This window comes from Antechinus flavipes, chromosome 3, assembly GCF_016432865.1.
Source record: "Antechinus flavipes isolate AdamAnt ecotype Samford, QLD, Australia chromosome 3, AdamAnt_v2, whole genome shotgun sequence".
NCBI lineage: Eukaryota > Metazoa > Chordata > Mammalia > Dasyuromorphia > Dasyuridae > Antechinus > Antechinus flavipes.
This window is the reverse complement of record NC_067400.1, coordinates 518,493,850-518,513,485: the sequence shown is the minus strand read 5'-3', so window position 1 is coordinate 518,513,485 and position 19,636 is coordinate 518,493,850. Positions and strand designations below refer to the sequence as shown.

Genomic DNA, 19,636 nt, shown 5'->3' with positions numbered 1-19,636 from the left:
TGACTACTGAGTAAAACCATCACTGGAAAGGGCCTTGGAAGCTTTATAGTTCACCCTGTTCTAGGGTTCCCTTTTATAGCATCCAGAATGATGACGAACTTTTCTTCCTTCTAAAGCCACCCATTCTAACTAGACAGTTGGAATTCAGTAAATGATGATTGAATTGAATTAACAGAATGGTAGGTAAGAGGGGGTTGGCAATAGAGAAATTAGATGGCTACTGACCTTTTCAATCTAAGGTAGAGTTTATTGGAAGAGTGTCACATTATTAACCCATATTAGATGTTTGGAATGGATCCAGACCTATGAGGACATGAGGAAAGAAAGGGAAGGAATGATCAGATCTTCAAAACTATGTTACAACAGAGATCATTTTATCCTATTTCTTTTCTTCTAGGAAGAGGATAGTTGAAGCAAGAATTTGATTTCCAGGGAGGAATATAGAACAGAGAATGTTAGTATTGGCAAGGATCTTAAAAGTTAGAATTTTAGCACTAGAAGAGAATTAAGTCCAACCCCCTAGTTTTGCAAAGAATGAAACCTAAAGAAAAGTCATATGATTTGCCAAAAATCACATAGTAAGGCAGCTCAAAGCCAGGACTAGAACCTTAGTCTATGGACTTTTCAGTCAGTTGATTTTTCTACGACTCTATTTTCTTGAGACTAATCTTTTAAGTCATGTAAACCAGAGTGGCCACAGGAAATGACACCAGCTTCATTTAAATTATGAAGCAGTTTGGAAAAAAGTTTATTTAGACCTGAAAAGTCAGTCAGATACTTGCTCTGCTACTGAACGGTTCTATGGCTGTTAAGCAAGTCTCTTCAGGGTTAGTGTGAGCATCAAATGCCATCTTTTAAAAAGATATCCAAATGTCAGCTATCATTTTTCTAGTTAAATTAGTATTGCAAGGAAATCTTCATAAGCTCCCAAAAAATTGGGTATGAATTCAATTTTTATTTACTAAAATGTATTGTTCTGTGGCTGCAGAGATGCTCTGTCTTTTATGACTGATTTTTAAAAGTTTGCTTTTGGGGCAGCTAGGTGGTGCAGTAGATAGAGCACCAGCCCTGAAGTCAGGAGGACCTGAGTTCAAATGTGATCTCAGACATTTAACACTTCCTAGCTATGTGACTCCGGGCAAGTCACTTAATCCCAATTGCCTCAGCAAAAAAAAAAAAAAAAAAAAAAAAAAAAAAAAAAAAAAAAAGACGTTTGCATAATTACTCAGCCTTTCTTCTTTCCTTACATCTATCAGATCACTAATTTTTAAGCTATTAAAGCTAAAAACTGTTTTGAAGACACCCTGTTGCAATTCTAGATGAATCATTTCCTTTCTTTAGGACTCAGTTTCCTCATCCAGTAATGAAGGATTGAAATAGATGTTTTCTTAACATCTTCTGTGTCTAATGATTCTAATTAAAAGTACAAAATCTCATGATTGGAAGGCTCTCAGGGGGGTCACCTGGTATGTTATTATAACCCATAACTAAGCAAGCATATTCTTTGTGATAACTCATCCCAGCAATAGTGAACCAGTTGTTCACTATTAATTAATTAATTAAACAATAATTAAATGCCTCTGGAAGGACTGATTTTGCTTTTGGATACTTCTGACGGTTAGGAAGTTTTCTCAAATACGTGGCGTCCTAGAAATCAGTGCAATTTAAGTTTATTAAAGCTGAAATCTGCCTCTACAGCCCCTCCCCCTTCCCATTGTTTTTCTATCTTGGTCTAAACAAAGCAAGCCTGAGCCCTGGAAAGGACTCTAATCTTTTACAAAGCTTTCACCTCTTCAGTGATCTGTATAAACATTTATGTGCAAGAGGGAAATCCACCATCTAAAAAACCTTATAAGGATGTTTAGGAATCAGACATAGAACTTGAACATAATTGATCTTGTTTGTAGCATAGACTTAATAAATATATGCTTGAAAAATTCAATAGTGATAAGTCCTATAACAAACTGCATCTGGCAAGCAAACTCTAATAGTCAGACAAGCTGATTTTGTCTGATTCATCATCTGTCTCTAGCACTATTACTGCCTTTGGGTCTGTATATGAAAAGAAAAGACTCACAAATGTATAGAGTTTTCTTGTTACACAATTATCAGAGGATGTGGGATGCAAATATTTGTTTTGTCATTGTGGATTGAAACCCATCTAGATCTCATGGTCCTGGGTAATTCTTAGCAATGTTCCTTCTCCACTTCTCTACATATGCCAAAGCCATTTCTGATATAGTGTGAGATCAGGCTGGTTCTGAAAGAAGTGACAAGATTTCTGTTATTTACTTGATGGAGAAGTTATACAAGTGCCCTTTGGGGTCCCCTAGCACTCTAGTGCTTTTCTCAGCATGTGAGAAAACAATTTTAGAACTGGAAGAGACCTTACAGTGATCAAAGTACAATATAGAAGAACTCGAGGACATAAAATGTTAAAACTGCAAACTGGAAGTCATTTATTCTAAACTCCTTGTTTTACATAGGAGAAAGCTGAGATCACAAAAGAGAATTGATCAGAGTCACACAGCAGGTTAGTGGTAGGGTTCTCACCTGGGCCTTCCAATTCAGATCCAGTGTCTGTCTTTAACAGTATAGTACCTCTCCATTTCTAAAGTGGTACTTGTGCTTGGACAGGCACATCCTTCTTGACTGAGAATAATAGTCTTCTAAGGCTTTCTCTCACATCTGATTTCCGCACCTACATCCACAACAGCTGGACCCTAGACAATTGTCATCTGCAGCCTGATGTTGGAGGATAAATGAGGAGCTTGCTTAGCTCCCAGCATCCATTGTACATGGGCTTATGTGTGTTGGGTAAGGAGCATAGAAGAGTTTTGCCAGCTCTGGGCATCAGTGGCTTCATGATGGCTGTTTGCAGTTCCTCCTAGGCTTGGTTACTCCTCTGGGCAGAAACCCTAAGTTCCCCGAGCTAAGCTGAAATCCGACTTAGAATGTTAGAGTTAGAGTTCTCTGGGCTTCTCTGGTTCAACCCCTTATTTCTGTCATATTCCCAGAGGTGAGAAGGATCCTGTTTTCATAGGCCATGTGGAGTTTTAATGGAAATGTAGAGTTCTTGTGATTACCAGGCTGAAGTGCTTTTCACTAAGCACTGCAGAATAGGACTAGATGGTGCCCTAGAACCATTCTGGGATTGCTCTTTAAGGAGGCAGGTGAGACTCACAGAAAGTCAGGTTAAGGTCCTCAGGAAAAAGGCTTGAGTTTGTCAGGAGACTGTGAATACTGGGCAAGTTACTTCTATTATGGGTCTCAGTTTATCTGAGAAATTGATCTCTAAAGTTTCTTTCTAGTTGAAAAAAGCTATAGTTCTATGAATATAATCATACTGACATTTCTGCAACATGGTAGAGTGCTTCTTCACAACAATCCTCTTAGGGTACATTGTCTCAGGATTATTATCCCCAAGACTATTATCCACTGTAAAGTTGACAAAACAATCTTGGAAAGGAGTGGTTATCCTAAGATCAACACAGGTGTGTGCATGTGTGTAATATGTGTGTGTGCAGGCTGGCGTGTATGTGTATTTATATTTTTTCTTTTCGGGTAAGCAGAGTGTTTTTAGTATCAAGCTCAAACTAATCACTGAAGGCTTCCTGGAGGAGGGGAATCTGAATCTGAAGGGTTTCAAGGGAGGAGGAGAAGCCATTCCAGGCATTCAGGACAGGCCATGCCCAAATCTGGAGGAGGGAAAATAAAAACAAAACTCCTTTTGTCATCCCCAGCCAATTGAGAGAGAGGCACCCAACTTATGGGTCTTATTTTTAATCAACACTGAGTTTTGGTGATTGAGCTTCTTTCCCAGAGGATAGACCTAGTTTAGTGGGTCTATATTATCTAATGCTAAATGAGTTATAGGGATTAAATTTTAAAAAAACAAACAAAACATTTCTTCTATAAATGTCAGACAATACTGAGAAGCTACTTAGTATACTTGGGAGAATATTAAACTAAGATCTAAAAATACTTGAATTCAGATCCCAGCTATGTATCTATAACTTCTGGGAAACTAGTGCAACACTCTGAGCTCCAATTTCTTTTGTTGTTAAAATGAGGGGCTTGGACTCTCTGACTTTCAAGGTTCCTTTTAGTTCTGACAGTATAGGTTTCATTGTTTATTTCCGGTTCTAAATTGTAATGTGATGAAAAGAACACTAGATTTGGAGTCAGAAGCCATGGGTTCAGCTCCCTGCATAGCTACTCTGTGATCCTGGGTAATTGTTTCATCTCTCAGCTTTCTTTTTTTAAAAAAAATTAATAGTTTTTTATTTATAAGTCATATGCATGGGTAATTTTACAGCATTGACAATTGCCAAACCTTTTGTTCCAATTTTTCCCCTCTTTCCCCCCACTCCCTCCCCTAGATGACAGGATGACCAATATATGTTAAATATATTAGAGTATAAATTAAATACAAAATAGGTATACAGGTCCAAACCATTATTTTGCTGTACAAAAAGTCGAACTCCAAAATATTGTACAGTTAGCCTGTGAAGGAAATCAAAAATGCAGGCAGATTGGGAATTCAATGTAATGGTTCTTAGTCATTTCCCAGAGTTCTTTTGCTGGTTCAGTTCATTACTACTCCATTAGAACTGATTTGGTTCATGTCATTGCTGAAGATGGCCACATCCATGAGAATTGATCATCATATAGTATTGTTGTTGAAGTATTTAATGATCTCCTGGTCCTGCTCATTTCACTCAGCATCAGTTCATGTAAGTCTCTAAAGGCCTTTCTGAAATCATCCTGTTGGTCATTTCTTACCAAACAATAATATTCCATATTATTCATATACAGTTTATTCAGCCATTCTCCAATTGATGGGCATCTACTCAGTTTCCAGTTTCTGGCCACTAAAAGAGGGCTGCCACAAACATTTTGGCACATACATGTCCCTTTCCCTTCTTTAAGATCTTTTTGGGATATAAGCCCAGTACTAACACTGAAATCTATGGGCCTAAACCCCATACTAGAACCACTTCCAACCACTTCCTTTATGCTTCATGAGAGGAAGTATTGAGTTGGGGGGAAATAAAGAATAATAGATAATAAATGAGTGAGTAAATAAAATTAAAGAGACTTGAAGTCAGGATTAAATTTAAATCCTGGCAGATGCTTTTAACTATCACCTTGGTCTTTGAACATCAAATAGGGGTAAAAGAAATTTGCTTTTCCTACAACTACTGGTTGTCCTAGGAAAAGCATTTTGAAACCTATATAACTGTCAAGGGTTTGGGTTGTTGTCCTAGACTCTCTTCCCTTGTAAGTAGGGATAATAAGACCAGCACCACCCATCTTATGGGACTCTAAATGTAAAAGTATGACAATTGTGGGCATTAAAACTATCTTATGATTGGGAACTCATTTCCGGAGAGACCTCAGAGCCCTTGATATAGGTCATGTTCCCCTTCTTCTCAGAAAACTCCAGCAGCTCTCTGTTAACTTCCAGGATCAAAAATAAAGTCTTTTTCATAACCTGACCCATTTTTCCCCATTCTTACTACACATAACCCCAAATAAATTCTGTGATTCATGCACAAGAGCTTTGCTTTTTCTCAGACACCAAATTCCATCTCCCATCTCTCTCTGCTTTTGCATTGGCTGGTTACCATTGCTGAAAGGCTCTCCCTCTTCATCTCCACTTCATAGTTTTCCAGGCTTCCTTCAAGAATCAGCTAAAATCCCACCTTCACAAGAAGCCCTCATAGTACTAGGGTCTTCTCTCTTGGGTTCACCTTCAATTTATTCTTCCTATGGCTTTTTTATACAGTTGTTTGCCCTTTGTCTCCCCCATTATAATGTGAGCTTTTTGAGGACAAGGGTCCATTTTACCTTTATTTTTATTCCCAGCATTTAATATTGTGCTTGACTTGAAAGTAATAAGTACTTGTTGATTGACAATCCTGTCTAATCACCTACAAGTGGTCAGTTGGCCTCCTTCCCCTAAGATCCTCCCATCCTATACCCTGATTTAGGATTCTCTTTCAGATTCTTCTCATGCAAAATAGGAGGTTGGAGCCCAGGTTCCATGCTTCTGTAGGGTGTACCACCATTTACAGATTTCTCAAGACTCAGTTTTGCCCTATAAAATGGGTCCCTGGCCTCCTTCCATTCTTTCTTCCTCCCCCTTCCCCAGGGGATAGGGTGGGGTAGTAGGGTAGATGAGGGCCTATTGGACATCAGGAGCTTCACCTAGAAATATCATTCTTAAGCTTCTCTCCTACTCATTTAAAACTCACCCAACTTCTAGAACTAGATTGTCTGTAAAGTACATCAGGACTAGACTTTCTGGTTCAAAGGGAGGCTAGGCCATCCCAGCTCATGTTCAGAATAATTTTATTTTTTTGGCATAGAATACCAAATGGAATACAAAATGGAATAATTTTTTTTTAAACCATTCACCTTCCCACAGAATATTCGGGTGTCAGTTTTTTTCTTTTAATTCACAAGCTCTCTGAAAATGCACACAAGACACATGAGTGCTACAGTAGAAAGAGGTTAGAATTAAATGTTAGGAAGGAAGAGAGAAAAGGAGCTATGGAGAATGGGAAGGTGCTAGACTGCCATAATTTGATGTGGAATCTTGGGCAAAGAAGCACTTCTGTCCTTGCAATGAACTTTAAAAACAGGGAATGATCAACTCTAGAGAGTCTGAGCAATTCTTTTAAGGATGAGGAAATTGGTTCAGAGAAATTCATTGATTTGGCCAAAGCTATACACCTAGTATATATAAAGGCAGTGGTTTAAATATAGGTCTATGAAAATTTGATTCTTTTGTAGAAATATCGTGTGAGGAAAAACTTAGAAAAACTTTAGGCCCTTGAGAAATTTTTGGCTCTGGGTTTGTTCATAGAACATATCTTCAGAACATAATCATGAGATTTGTTGGTCTATAAAAAATAAATCTCTAACATATTGTTACCATGTTTAACATGTATTGGATTACATACTGTCTAGGGGAAGGGGTGTGTGGGGAAGATTGTGTGTGAGAAATTGGTGTGTACGAAGAAGGTGTGGGAGAAATTGGAACACAAGGTTTTTCAAGGGTCAATATTGAAAAAATTATCCTTGCATGTTTTGAAAATTAAAAAACTAATAAAAATTAAAAATAAAAAAGTAAATCTCAGGGCCTAAAACAGTCTTAACTACATATTCTCATATTTAGAGTAGCTATATGCCTTTATGGGGAAGGAAGGGAGGGGAGCAACTGGAATTAAATGACTTGCTATAGCTAATGGCTAAGGCTGCATTTGAAGGCAAGGCCTCCTGATCCAAAGCCAGTACTCTGTCCATTGTAGCACCCAGATGCCCTGCTGTATGTCTTAAAGCAGCACCTTACTACATTTTGACCACTCTATCTTATATTAAAAAGAATCTGTTTGAAAACTGATCTCAGATTGTACCCTGAGAAAGTGCTTGTCCATACCAAAAACTTAAGTATGTTTGAGAAATTGAATCCTCGTGAACTGAAAGAAGTTTTGTTCAGAATTAAGGCAGTCTGTGCACATAAAACCCAGAATTGCTCATTAAAATCTATAGCTATGGTTCTCATAAATTGGGATACCTAATTCAAACAGATTTATTTCACTTGAACCTGAGAGGGCAGAACTGAGAGCAAAGGTTGCAGACAGACAGATTTCTATTCATTTTAAGGAAAAACTTTCTAACAATTAGAATTGTCCCAAAATAGGATAGACTTTAGGGAAAAGAAGCAGCTTCTCCTTCACTGGATGACCACCTGTCAGCAATGCTGTAGAAGGGATTTCTGCTTGGCTACAAGATGCTAAATGATCTCTGAAGTCCTTTGCAGTTTTAAAAGTCTCACTAAACTTGTTTCCTATTTTGCAAAATGGGGATCCTCAGTCCTCACCCCATTGATTGTTCCCATTGTTCTAGAGGGACCTAGTTATAACAGCCACTTTAGACTCTGAGAATAGTATAAAGAGCACTGAACTGAGAATGAGGAAATCTGGGTTTGAGGCCTGGTTTGCCCTCTCAGTGGCTATACTACCCTAGGACAAGTCACTTAGTTTACAAGGTCCTCCATTTACCTGTCCAAAAAGTGAGGGATCATAACTAACTAATTTAATGCTTGGACCCCAAAATTAGTTATTAATGAGTAAGTTTCAACTTGGAAGGCAGTGTTTGGAACAAAAAGACCTCCCCAATTTGACTACTACAGAGATCACTCATAGAAAGCAGAATTATTTATTAGAATCTCAAGAAGTGGACCCCATCCTGGTCTGTGAGCCAAATTTCACAGCAGGATAGGGCCAGAGCCTTGAAAATGCTTACAGCTTTTATACATTTCAGACAATGAACCTCCAAAATCCCATCTTCTTTATGTTGTGATTGGTCACATAAGTTTACTGTTCCCCTAGTTGGTCAGTGGAATGTAGTAGACAAGGTGATATACAGCTTCTTCGGCCACATATTCCCTTCGTTGGACAATGGAATGTAATCCAGGTCTTATCTAAAATCATGTGACTCCAGAGAAGCCGAAACTGAGGCCTATTTGACCTACTTTAGCTAACAGTCTCTGATCAATATGTGCTTAATCTGTAAGTTCTTCACCTTTTCCCACACAGCATGTTTCCTAGTGGGGTCCCCCAAAAGTATGTCCTTGACCTAGCTGATTCAGTGCCTTCGTTACTTTCTTGAATTGAAGCAATGGGTGGTATGCTTTTCAGATTTGCAGATGACATGAAGCAGGGATAGTAAATTGTTGAAAGGTTAGAACAATAAGGCAAGTCTAATTAGGTGAATAATTAGGGATAAATCTAACATACTGCTTTTGGGTTAAAAAATAATTACTTTTTAAAGTACAGAATGTAGAGAGTAGGTGGGTGGAATATGGCTAGATAATAGTGGGTAGGAAAATAATTCTGTGGATTTTAATGGACTAATGTTATAAATCAACAATATAACATGGCAGCCAAGAAATGCAATTTGATTCTAGGTTGCATTATAAGAGGAATGGTATGAATGACAAAAAAGATGATAGCCCTACTTTACTCTTATCCAGTCAGACCACTTCTGGAGAGCAATGTGCCATTTTGGGTACCACATTTTAATCCAGAAGAAAACAACCAGGGTGTTGAGAATACTAGAGACTAGGCCATGTAAGGATTCCTTGAAAGGCCTAAGAATGTTTAACCTGAAAATGAAAAAGATTCAAGGGGGAATTTTGAAAAGCATAATATCCACCTTCAGATATTTGAAGGTTTCTCCTGTGGAAGAGGGATTAGAATGCTGTTCAGCTACAGGAAACAGGAACGGCAGTGGGCAGGGGAGAGTAGGAGAGTCTAGAGAATGGTTGCAGGAAACAGGAATGGCCTGGGGAGGGAAGGGTAGGAGAGTTTGAGAGAATGTTGATTTCAGTGAGGAATAAGGATAAAGGCAGAGCAATTCCATCTGTCTCAAAGTAGCCTGCAGTGCTTTTGGAAGGGGAGAGGGTTTTTCCTCAAGCAAAGACTGGGTGATCTCTGAGAGCTTTGTTAACTTAGAAATTCTGATGGGGATTCTATGAGGTAGCAGTCTGTTTCCCCTCTAGCAGTGATGCCCTCTACTGTCACCTCAGTTTGTTTTCCCCATTCTCTCTCATGCTGCTGCTTCTGCCCATTAGACCCGCCTCAGAGACTTTGGATAGTCTGCCTGTTTCATGTTCCTCATGTCCTCTGACAGTGAGACACCCTCTGAGGTTCTCAGGGTTTTGAGAAAGGGTTTTCCTTCAGCTGCCACACCCCCAGACATTCCCTAGCTGTGTGAAGGAGATGGCAGTCCTCCCTAGGTTGGCCAAGTAGGACATCCTTTCTCCTCCCATCCGCCCACTGCAGGGATTCTGGGAACCTCCCAAAAGGCAACTAGGGCTGATGGAAAGAGCTCTGGTCTGGCTGTGGTACTTCTTCTTTGTGAATGATCTCCGGTAGCCACTTAAACTCTCTGCAAAATGAAATGGAGCTCAATCTGACTAGGAATTTTGAGAGAGTAGTAAGGCACTAGGTTTTCAATTCAGAAAACCTGGGTTCCAATCTCACTTAACCAGCTGCTGACTTTGGGTAAGTCATTTAACCTCCTCTGTTTGCCTCAGTGTCTAATCTGTTAAAAATAAGAGCCTTTGAGATTCCTTCCAGCTCTAGATATGTGATGCTGTGATCTCTGGGTTCACTCTTACTCTTAAATCCTGTGATAATACTTAGATGCAAGGTTGCCCTGGAACTTCTGGGAAAGGACATTATCAGTAACAGAATTTAAGATTAGTTGGGAGGTGGGACAGGGAGTGGAGATTTGTGTTATTTTTTTCTATAGGTTCTGGGAGCCTTTTTTATTCTAAATCCTGATTTCTGGGTCTCCTGTCCCCATCTGCCACTTGCATTATACCTAGTCCCTGGGTCTCATCTTAACTCCCCTTTTTGTGCTTCATTTTCTTTTTAACTCCTTTCAGTAGCCTGGGCTCTCCCTACTGCAAAGGCTTTATCCAGTACAATCAACTCACCTCTGTTCAGTCCCTTTACCCTCACACCTCCCTCTTCCCCAACCTGCTTTAAACTATTTCAGTCTTCATTCCATTGGGAGAGATATCTGTCTTTAGCTTACAGATCATTTAAACTGAGCCGCCACCCATGATAAAACTTTTGCCAGTATAAAATTCTTAAGTTAAGGAATGTATTTCCCATTCATGCAATGGAGTTCTAGGAGTTCTCTCTTTGTAAGTTTTCCCTAAAAGAGGTGGTGGTTGTTCAGTTGTATTTGACCCTTTGTGACCCATTTGAAGTTTTGTTAGCAAAGACACTGGTGTGGTTCGCCATTTCTTTCTCCAACTGATTTTACAGATGAGGAAACTGAGGCAAACAGGGTGAAGTGACTTGCCCAGGGTCACACACCTAGTAAGTATCTGAGGCTAGATTTGAATTCAGGTCTCCCTGACTCCAGGCCCAGCATGCTATCTACTACGCCATCTAGCTGCCCTAAAGGTAGGTTGCAATAAGATCTTATTCTTATTTCTTAACCTTTTGAGGTCTCAGTTCTAGATATGCCTTCCAGAAAACTAGGTCACTGGGCAGAGCACCTGGGAACTCAGGATCTTTTTCCCCAAAGAATTCATGGAGCACAATGACAAACCTGCCTTTTTATCTCTCCTGTGTCCCAGTGTGGTATGTGGAACAGGCCTGGAGATTGTGGTCTATCAATAGAACCTTTAACACTTGATTAACATACAGAATCCCCCTGGATTGAGAGTCAGTAGACCTGGATTCTCTGGGCCTGTCCCCAAGTTTGAGACCTTGCCAAACAAGTCATGACCTATTCTTAGGTGCTTCCTCTATAAAATGTGAGTCTCTAGAGAAGAGACTTTCTGATATAGTGGGAAGAGCCCAGGATTTGGAATGAGGAGGCCTGAATTTGAATTCCAGCTCTGCTGCTTATACTTGTGTGATCTTTTGGCAGGTCAGGCTTTGGAGTATTTATGAGCATCTTAGTTGTCATGCTTTCTGTTCTACTGTGGATAATTTTGCCTCCCCCATTAGATTAGGAACACCCAGAAAGTATTTGCCTTCACAAAATTTGGGCTTCTTGAAGACCAGGGGATTTTTGTCTTCCCCAGATTAGGATTTTCTTGTGTGGAGAATCCTTGTTGTCTTCCCTCCCCCCACCCCATCCCCAGACTTGAGGATACAATAGCAAATCTGTGTCTTTCATGTTTGAGAAGTCTGAGGCTTTATTGATGAGGGAAAAAATGATAGTAAGAGAAACTCAGCTTTAGTATTAGATCTTTTGTGTTCTAAAGTCCTTCTCTGCTGTACATTATCAAGAAAGTGTGTGAACTTTCGTGCAGATTTTAAAGAGTTGGAATTTCTTTTCATGGCTGAAGGATGGGATGAAATTACCTTTGGTTTGGTTTATAGTTCCTGGCTTCAATTCTGTGTCACACATACAGTTGTTTATTCTGGCTTGTTAAGCTGTTTTGATGCTGCTTTAGAGAGTAAGACTGCCTTCCCAAGAGCCTAATAACAGTTTCATACCTTGTAAATTTAATTATCCAGCGGTACTAATTAGTATTAGTAAAGATCTCACCTTGGCCAAATAGTACGCTGTTGTTTTCCTTCCCTTTTTTGTCTGTCCCTTCCCCCAAGTATTCATGGCTATCCCCAAAACAAAGACATGTAGGCCAAGTTGGCCTTCAGGAATGCTGAAAGAACTCCCCTTTACTTCCCACACTACCTAAAGATACCCATCCCGAAGCTTTCTCTAAAGCCTTAAAACTCTTTAGCGGTGGGATAAAGCCATTCTTTTATCCATGAGAGAATAGGCTTAAAGGCCCAGCCCCTCCCTCCTCTCTCCTACTGTTCAGGTGAAGGGGGGGGTGGAATGGGGGGAGAGATTAGGCTTGTCCTCCATCCTGGTCACATCGGGTCCATAATGCTACTTCCAGTTCTGGAAAACATGATACAAAACACATCCCGAAGAGTGCTAGGATGGTGCTGAGAAAAGTGTCTGCTGTAGTGATGTAAGATGTCTGTGGGGTAGAAGGAGAAGAGAGGACATCAGAACTTGTGGAGGACATGAGCAATAGAGCAGCGGATGGGGGGATGTCAAGGTAGACTGATGTTATGGGCCAGAACCTGAAACAAGGTACTGAATGGAATTGAGGAGATAATGGTTAAATCTAGTTTAGCATTGATTTAATCCTATAACAAATAATGGTTTCCTAGTGATATAATGATTGATTTATACTCTGTATGGAGCATATAAGGAAGAAGCTCTCAAGGCCAGAAAAGACGAGAGCACTAGAAACTCTCAGAGGCTGAGACAGATTCATTCCATTGTCCACCTTTGTGGTGGCCGGAGGCTCATGCCTAAACCTTTGGATTAGGAGAGATTCAGGAAGCTAAAGGCAGAAGGAGAAAAGCAGGAGCTCAAGCTCTCAGAATCAAGAAGAGAGATAGGCCTCTAAGAAAGCTAACTGGCCCAGGAAAAGATTAACAAGACTTTGAAAGAGACAATAAAGGATTTGGACTTTAACCCCTCGCTACTCGTGTGGTGATTACTGAACTGAAACAAAGGCTGCCTCCAGAGACCCCAAAGAAACTGAACCCAAAAGAGAACATTACAGGCTGAGGCTTGATGTCCAGGAGATCCTCCTTGCAACTAAAGAGGCCCCTCAAAGAGATGACCCCATCATTGCTGGTCTCTTTAGCAGTGGCAGGAGATAATCATTGTCAGGGATTTGGAGATATAGAAAGGATTATTTTAAGGTAGGGATTGGACTATATTATCTCCAAGTTCCCTTCCAGTTCCTGAAATTCTGTGATTCTGAAGAATATAGGAACTGACACATGTTGAGTTTTTTGCAACTTATGGCAGGGTTTGATGGGAGGAAGAGGAGAGGCAGACAAGGGGCCTAGAACTTAGCTGAAGAAAGGATTACCTTCTCATGAACTGGACGTGGGTTCATCACCAGGAAACTTCAGGATGTATGAGCTCGTACTGAACTATACCTCCTGGGGTCCTTTCTCTCATCATCATCCCTCAGTAACTTTCTGGGTAATTCTGGGGTTGGGATAGCTTATAAGAATTCTTCTCCTGTGGCAGCCCTTTCTGTAGTGACATGAACCTGGAGACTGAGTGACTGACCATCGTTTAGGAATGGGTAGATAAGTTATGGCATATGAATGTTATAGAATATTATTGTTCTATAAGAAACGACCAACAGGATGATTTCAGACAGAGGCCTAGAGAGACTTACATGAACTGATGCTAAAGGGAAATGAGCAGAACCAGGATCATTGTACACAATGGCAACAGCAAGATAATATGATGATCAGCTCTGATGGATGTGGCTTTTTTCAACAATGAGGTGATTCTGATCAGTTGGTGGGAGAGAACCATCTACAGCCAGAAAGAGGACAGTGGGAACTGAGTGAGGATCACAGCACTTTTTTGTTATTTACTTGTATTTTGTTTTCTTTCTCATTTCTTTTCCTTTTTGATCTGATTTTTCTTGTGACACACGATAATTGTATAAATATGTATGCCTGTATTGGATTTAATATATTTTTAATATTTAATAATGTTTAACATATATTGGATTACTTGTCATCTAGGGAAGAGGGGGTGGGGAGGAAAAGGGGGGGGGAATTGGAACACAAAGTTTTGCAACAGTCAATGTTGAAAAATTATCCATGCATATGTTTTTTATTTGTTTATTGAAGCTTTTTATTTTCAAAGCCCCCTCCCCTAGATGGCAAGTAATTCAATATATGTTAAATATAGTAAAATATATGTAAATCCAATATATATATATTTATATATAGGACTGTATAGTCATCTTGCTTGCGAAGGAAAAATCAGATCAAAAAAGAAAAAGAAATGAGAAAGAAAATTCAAGTAAACAATAAAAGAAGTGAAAATGCTATGATGTGATCTAGACTTAGTTCCCACAGTCCTTTCTCTGGCTCTCTTTATCAGAAGATTATTGGAATTAACCTTATTGTTTTTTGGAAACATTGTTGGAAACAGTCACATCCATCAGAACTGACTATCATATATACAGTCTTGCTGTTGCCATGTATAATTATCTCTTGATTCTGATCATTTCACTCAGCATCAGTTCATATAACTCTCTCCAGATCTCCCTGAAATCATCCTGTTGTTTGTTTCTTACAGAACAATAATATTCCATAACATTCATATACCATAATTTATTCATTCTCCAACTGATGGGCATCCACTCAGTTTCCAGTTCCTCACGACAAGGGTTACCACCAATATTTTTACACATGTGGGTCCTTTTTCCTTCTTTAAGATCTCTTTGGAATATAAGCCCAGTAGAAACACTCATGCATATGTTTTGAAAATAAAAAACTTAAAAAAAAAATTCTTCAGGCCTTAGTGTTCTCCAAATAGTTTATAGTTCTCTGCCTGCATGTCTGGGCAAGGAATCTTCCAGAGAGCTGTGCAGAGCTAAGCTCCATATTAACATGAGGGCAAAAGAAAGGCATTATGGTATAACGAAAAGAATATTGAATTTGTGATGAGAGGATCAATGTTTAAATCCCAGAGTTGTTGCTGACTATGTGATCCTTGGTTTTCCTTCATTATGGAATGAAGAGGCTAAGCTAGATTACCTAAATTCCCTTCCAACTTTAGCATTATAAATTTCTGGGTCCTTTTTAGCCCATAAATCCTCTAAATTTATAGAAAGCATATGACAGCAGAAGCACAATGCTTAATAGATATGAAACCACTTTAAATATATAAGCTGGAAGGGGACTTTTAATGTTAACAAGGTAAAAATGAATATTTTAAAATGGGAAATCTGTAAAGGGATCCTCCATATGGAATGACTAATGTCATTCAGATTTTTCAGTTCTATCTGCACAATCTCACTTGTACCCATCCTCTCTCCACTCCCATGTCACACACCCTAGTTCAAGTCATCATTTTGTGCCTGGAATTGGGCAACAACCTTCAAACTAGGGTCCACACCCAGTCTCTCCCTCTTCCAGTACACTGTAGATAGATACCTGACTTATCTTAGGTGTACACAATTCTGACCATGTCGGTTCTTTGCCCCCAAATCTGGAGGTTCCTTGGGGTCACCATTGTGAACAAAGTATAGGGTCCTTAAACTGGCACTCGGGACCCTTGACAGGCCAGTTCCAGCATGTGGCCTTGGGTCTCACTGCTGCCCCTTGAAACCTTCACTCCAACCAAACTTGTCTCTTTAACACATCCCCTGCCTTCCCCACTTTTTTGTTCAGCTTAGTCTGTATTGTACGGTACAATAGAACCAGACAAGGGACTGGAGGCAGAAAACTCGGTATCTAGTCCCAGCCCTATCATTCACTACTGGCTGTATGACTTCAGACAAATCTCATTTCCTCTCTGAATTCCATTTCGTTATCCCTAAAATGGAAGTAAATTGTACTTGTGCTGTCCATTTCACGCAGTGATTATAAAGTACCCATCCACTTCTAGGAAGTTTTGGATGCTATACCCTCCCTATCAGCTGAAATCATCTCCCTTCTTTAGAGGGGAATTAAAAAAAAAAAAGCACTGCCTTTGGAATGGGAAGATGAGTTCAAATCCTGCTTCTATGGCTTTCCCTTCTGAAGGACTTTGGCAAGGCATTTTCTCTCTAGGGGCCTTGGTTTCCTCTTGTAAAATAAGAGGATTGAACTCGATGGCCTCAGAGTCCTCTCAGGCCTTTGATCTATGCTCCTATGATATGCCAAATGCTGCTTGTCCCTTGAAGCCTTCCAGCCTTTGTCTTTCCTACCTCCTTCAAAACCACTGATGTCTCTCTCCCAGCCCCCCTTAGTGCCTTGTTCCTTTATTACATCTGCCTTATTTTGTTAATAACTCAATTGTACTTTAAAGATTGAAACTGCTGTTTGATCTCATTTAAGTCATATGAGAGCCCCACTCAGAGCTTAAATGAGTTTGCTCCTCCTACCGTTACCACTTTAAATTCTCTAAATCCTATCCCTAGGTAGCATTTGAATTCATGTCTCTCTGATTCTGAGTCCAGCACTTTCCCCTCTGTCACTCCTGCCAGATGACCTTTATGAGGTCAGAGACTGTGTCTTGTTCATCTTTGTCCCTCCCCTTTTTCCTCTCCCAGTATTGAGTACAGGGCTGTGTGCCCTCAGAAATGTGTAAATGAGTCATCTTGTAATGTTAGAAAATCCTGCTGTTCTCTACATTGGCCAGACCACATCTAGAATATTATATTCAGTTCTGGAAAAGACATTTTATATAAGACATCAGCAAGCTGGATAGTGAACAAGATGGTGAGATGACAGTAGGCCTTGCTGTACGAGAATCAGTTGAAGGAGCTGGGGGAAGGGATGGGACATGATAGCTGACTTTAGTACTTGATGTTTGTCATAGCGAAGAGGGATTAGATTGTTTCTGCATGGTCATTGAGCTTAGAATGTTGAGGGGAAGCTTCAGTAGAGGCAGATTTGGGTCCATTGTTAAGAAAAATGCCTAATATTATCTAGGTGTGGAATGGGGACTGTCTTGGACTGCCCATCAGTGGAGATTTTCAGAAGCTGAATGATCACTTATCAGGAGATCCTTATTCAAATAGACTAGATCAGTGGTTCTCACTCTTTTTCTCAATATCTTTACAGTATTAATTATTGAGAATATGTCCAAAGAGTTTTTGTTTATATGGGTTACATAATTGATTTTTATCATAAATAGAAAAAAACTAATTTTGAATTTGTAGACCACTCTGAAAGGATTTCAGCGACCCTCCAGGATTCACTGCACCACACTTTGAGAACCACTGGACTAGATAATATCTGAGTTATCTTCTAGCTGAGTTTCTGTGACTGAGCATTTTGGGAGTCTGATTCTCTTTTTCTTTCCATTCTAGGCACTGGCTCTAGCATCCTCTCTGCACTACAGGACCTGTTCTCCATCCCCTGGCTAAATAAATCTAAGGTTGAGAAACAGCTTCAGGTCATCTCTGTGCTACAATGGGTCCTTTCCTTCCTTGTCTTGGGTAAGATGATTTTTGGTGCTTTAGGGGCAGGGGATAGAATCCGGGCTTGGAATGAAAAAATGGTTAGAGATGTGTCCTGACAATCAGACAAAAAAGGTAAGTGAAAAAATATTGAATACTCCCATTTCTATAGCACTCAAAAGCAAATAAATGATTTCCTCATAATAATCCTGTGAGGTTAGGGAAAGGAAAAAAAGTAGCATTCTTCTCACTTTACAAATGAGAAGTGAGTTTTGGAGGAGAAAAGTCACTTGCTCAACGCCACATAGCTAAATGTTGGAAGTAATGGCAGGGAGGCTGGGGAACAGTGGGGAATGTGGACAAAGAGAAAACAGCCTTGATAATGTGACTATTTCTGTACTTCAGGACTCTTACTTTATGCAATGATTCAGAGCCAACCCTGCCCATGCCTTCAGAGGTCATCTTGAGTACCATGGGCAAAAACTTCACCATTTACATTTGGCCAGATTGTTGCCAAGCTTTTCCTAGGCTGGTCCTGAGGTGGTAGACATGCAGGCTTTTTTTTGGGTCTGTGCTTAAGGACCCACTAGCTCATAGGACCTGCCAGGAGTTCACATCTGTCTAGAATAGAATAGAACCTAGTGACTTTAAGTCATTCAAAGAGAATTTGAGTGAGGGTGATTTGTCGGCATTAATAATTCACCTGTCATCCATTATCTCAATTGAATCTTGCTGTTAACAGCCCCAGGAGGGAAGCATGGTTTAGAAGTGAGTTAGTGTACAGGAAAGGCTAGAGCTCAGTCTAGGACTGGGGCTGGGTTTGGAGACCAGAGCCAAGCCTTTCACCCACAACTTTATTTGCTAAGTATTAAATAGGGCAGACCTTAATAGTTCTGATCTGGAACCTGAAATATGCCCAGATGGTCTCCTCTTTCCCTTTCTCTGACCCTCTTTCCATGCACTTTCCCTTCAGGAGCCTGGAACCAAGTTGGAGATCTTGACAGGCCAAGCATAGTCTCAGATTATCAGAGCTTTTCTGCTAGGATGGATTTATAGTCTGCAAGTTAATGATTGATTCTGACCAAACCCAGAGCCGGCAAACCTGCTGGGACTCCTTCCTTGTCACTCCTCCAGGCCAGAGGCTTGGTTGCAGCACAGTGAGGGGGTGGGTAGGAAGATGAGCGTGTTTGGGAAGCTTGGCAGGCAGGGGGACCTCATCAAGCTTGAGGGCCCCACACATCAGTGACAATTAATCCTCTTGCCAGTCGTCACTCCCCTTGTTGGCCCTCTAACCAAACCAGCTGGCCCAGAGGGGCAGTGCCTAGTTTTGTAATCAGAGGTTTGTGTTGAAACAAATTTTAACCCTGAATTTGTTTTTCAGGGCACTGCTTCAACCCAACTAATTGCTAAGGCCCATGAGAGAGACAGTGGGATATAGTAGAAAAGTGGCTGGCATTGTAGAATAGGCAGCCAGGCTTGTAGTTCTGTATGGACCCTGGACCAATTATTCTTTGGCCTTTAATTTTATGCTATCTCAGGCAGTCATTAATAAGCATTTATTGTAGATGTTTAATATGTGCCAGGAACTACGTGGTCTTAATGACCACAGATACAAAGAGAAGCAAAAATAGCCCCATCCTCAAGGAGCTCACAGTCTAATAGAGGAGAAAACGTTTCAGCCACCACGCATGTACAAGAGACATACATGGCAGATAGAATATAGTCTGAGAGTCAGAAGCTAGCAGCTGAGGGGGGCGGGAACCAAAGGTCCCAACAGGAGTTGGACAAAAGCAAGTCTGGAAACTTAAAAAGAGGCATAAAGAGGGAGAGCGATTCAGGAGTAGAGATTGGCTAATGTAAAGACCCAGCAAGTGGAGTTGGGTGAAACCCTCTTTGACTTCCCTAACTCTGTTCCCTCTAATTGTGTATTTACATTCATTTCCCTATACCCACAAGCATCAACTACTTGAAGGAAGCAGCTATTTTCCATTTTTGTCTTTGTGTTCGCAGTGCCTAACACACAGTAGATGTTTGATCAATGTTCGTTTAATTGAAAGGGCCGAAGATACAGAGATTGTAGAATCTAGATTCAGACTTAGAGCTTTGGCATATGATTTGTGACCTTTTTTCTTCATCCAT

The 19,636-nt window shown here is 40.2% G+C and overlaps 1 protein-coding gene across 2 annotated transcripts in view; it reads left to right on the top strand.

The window, feature by feature from the left end:
• DGAT2 (diacylglycerol O-acyltransferase 2) overlaps positions 1 to 19,636 on the top strand; it is a 54,040-nt gene that overhangs the window by 13,533 nt on the left and 20,871 nt on the right. The window contains exons 1-2 of one of the 2 annotated variants that reach the window (XM_051987079.1): positions 16,673 to 16,814; positions 17,408 to 17,536. Coding sequence is in view for 1 of the 2 variants with exons in the window: in XM_051987078.1 (XP_051843038.1) it covers positions 17,408 to 17,536 (129 nt within the window). In the remaining variant the exon portion in view is untranslated. Of the gene's footprint in view, positions 1 to 16,672; positions 16,815 to 17,407; positions 17,537 to 19,636 lie in introns of those variants that run through there. The other variant, XM_051987078.1, reaches the window with a different exon arrangement.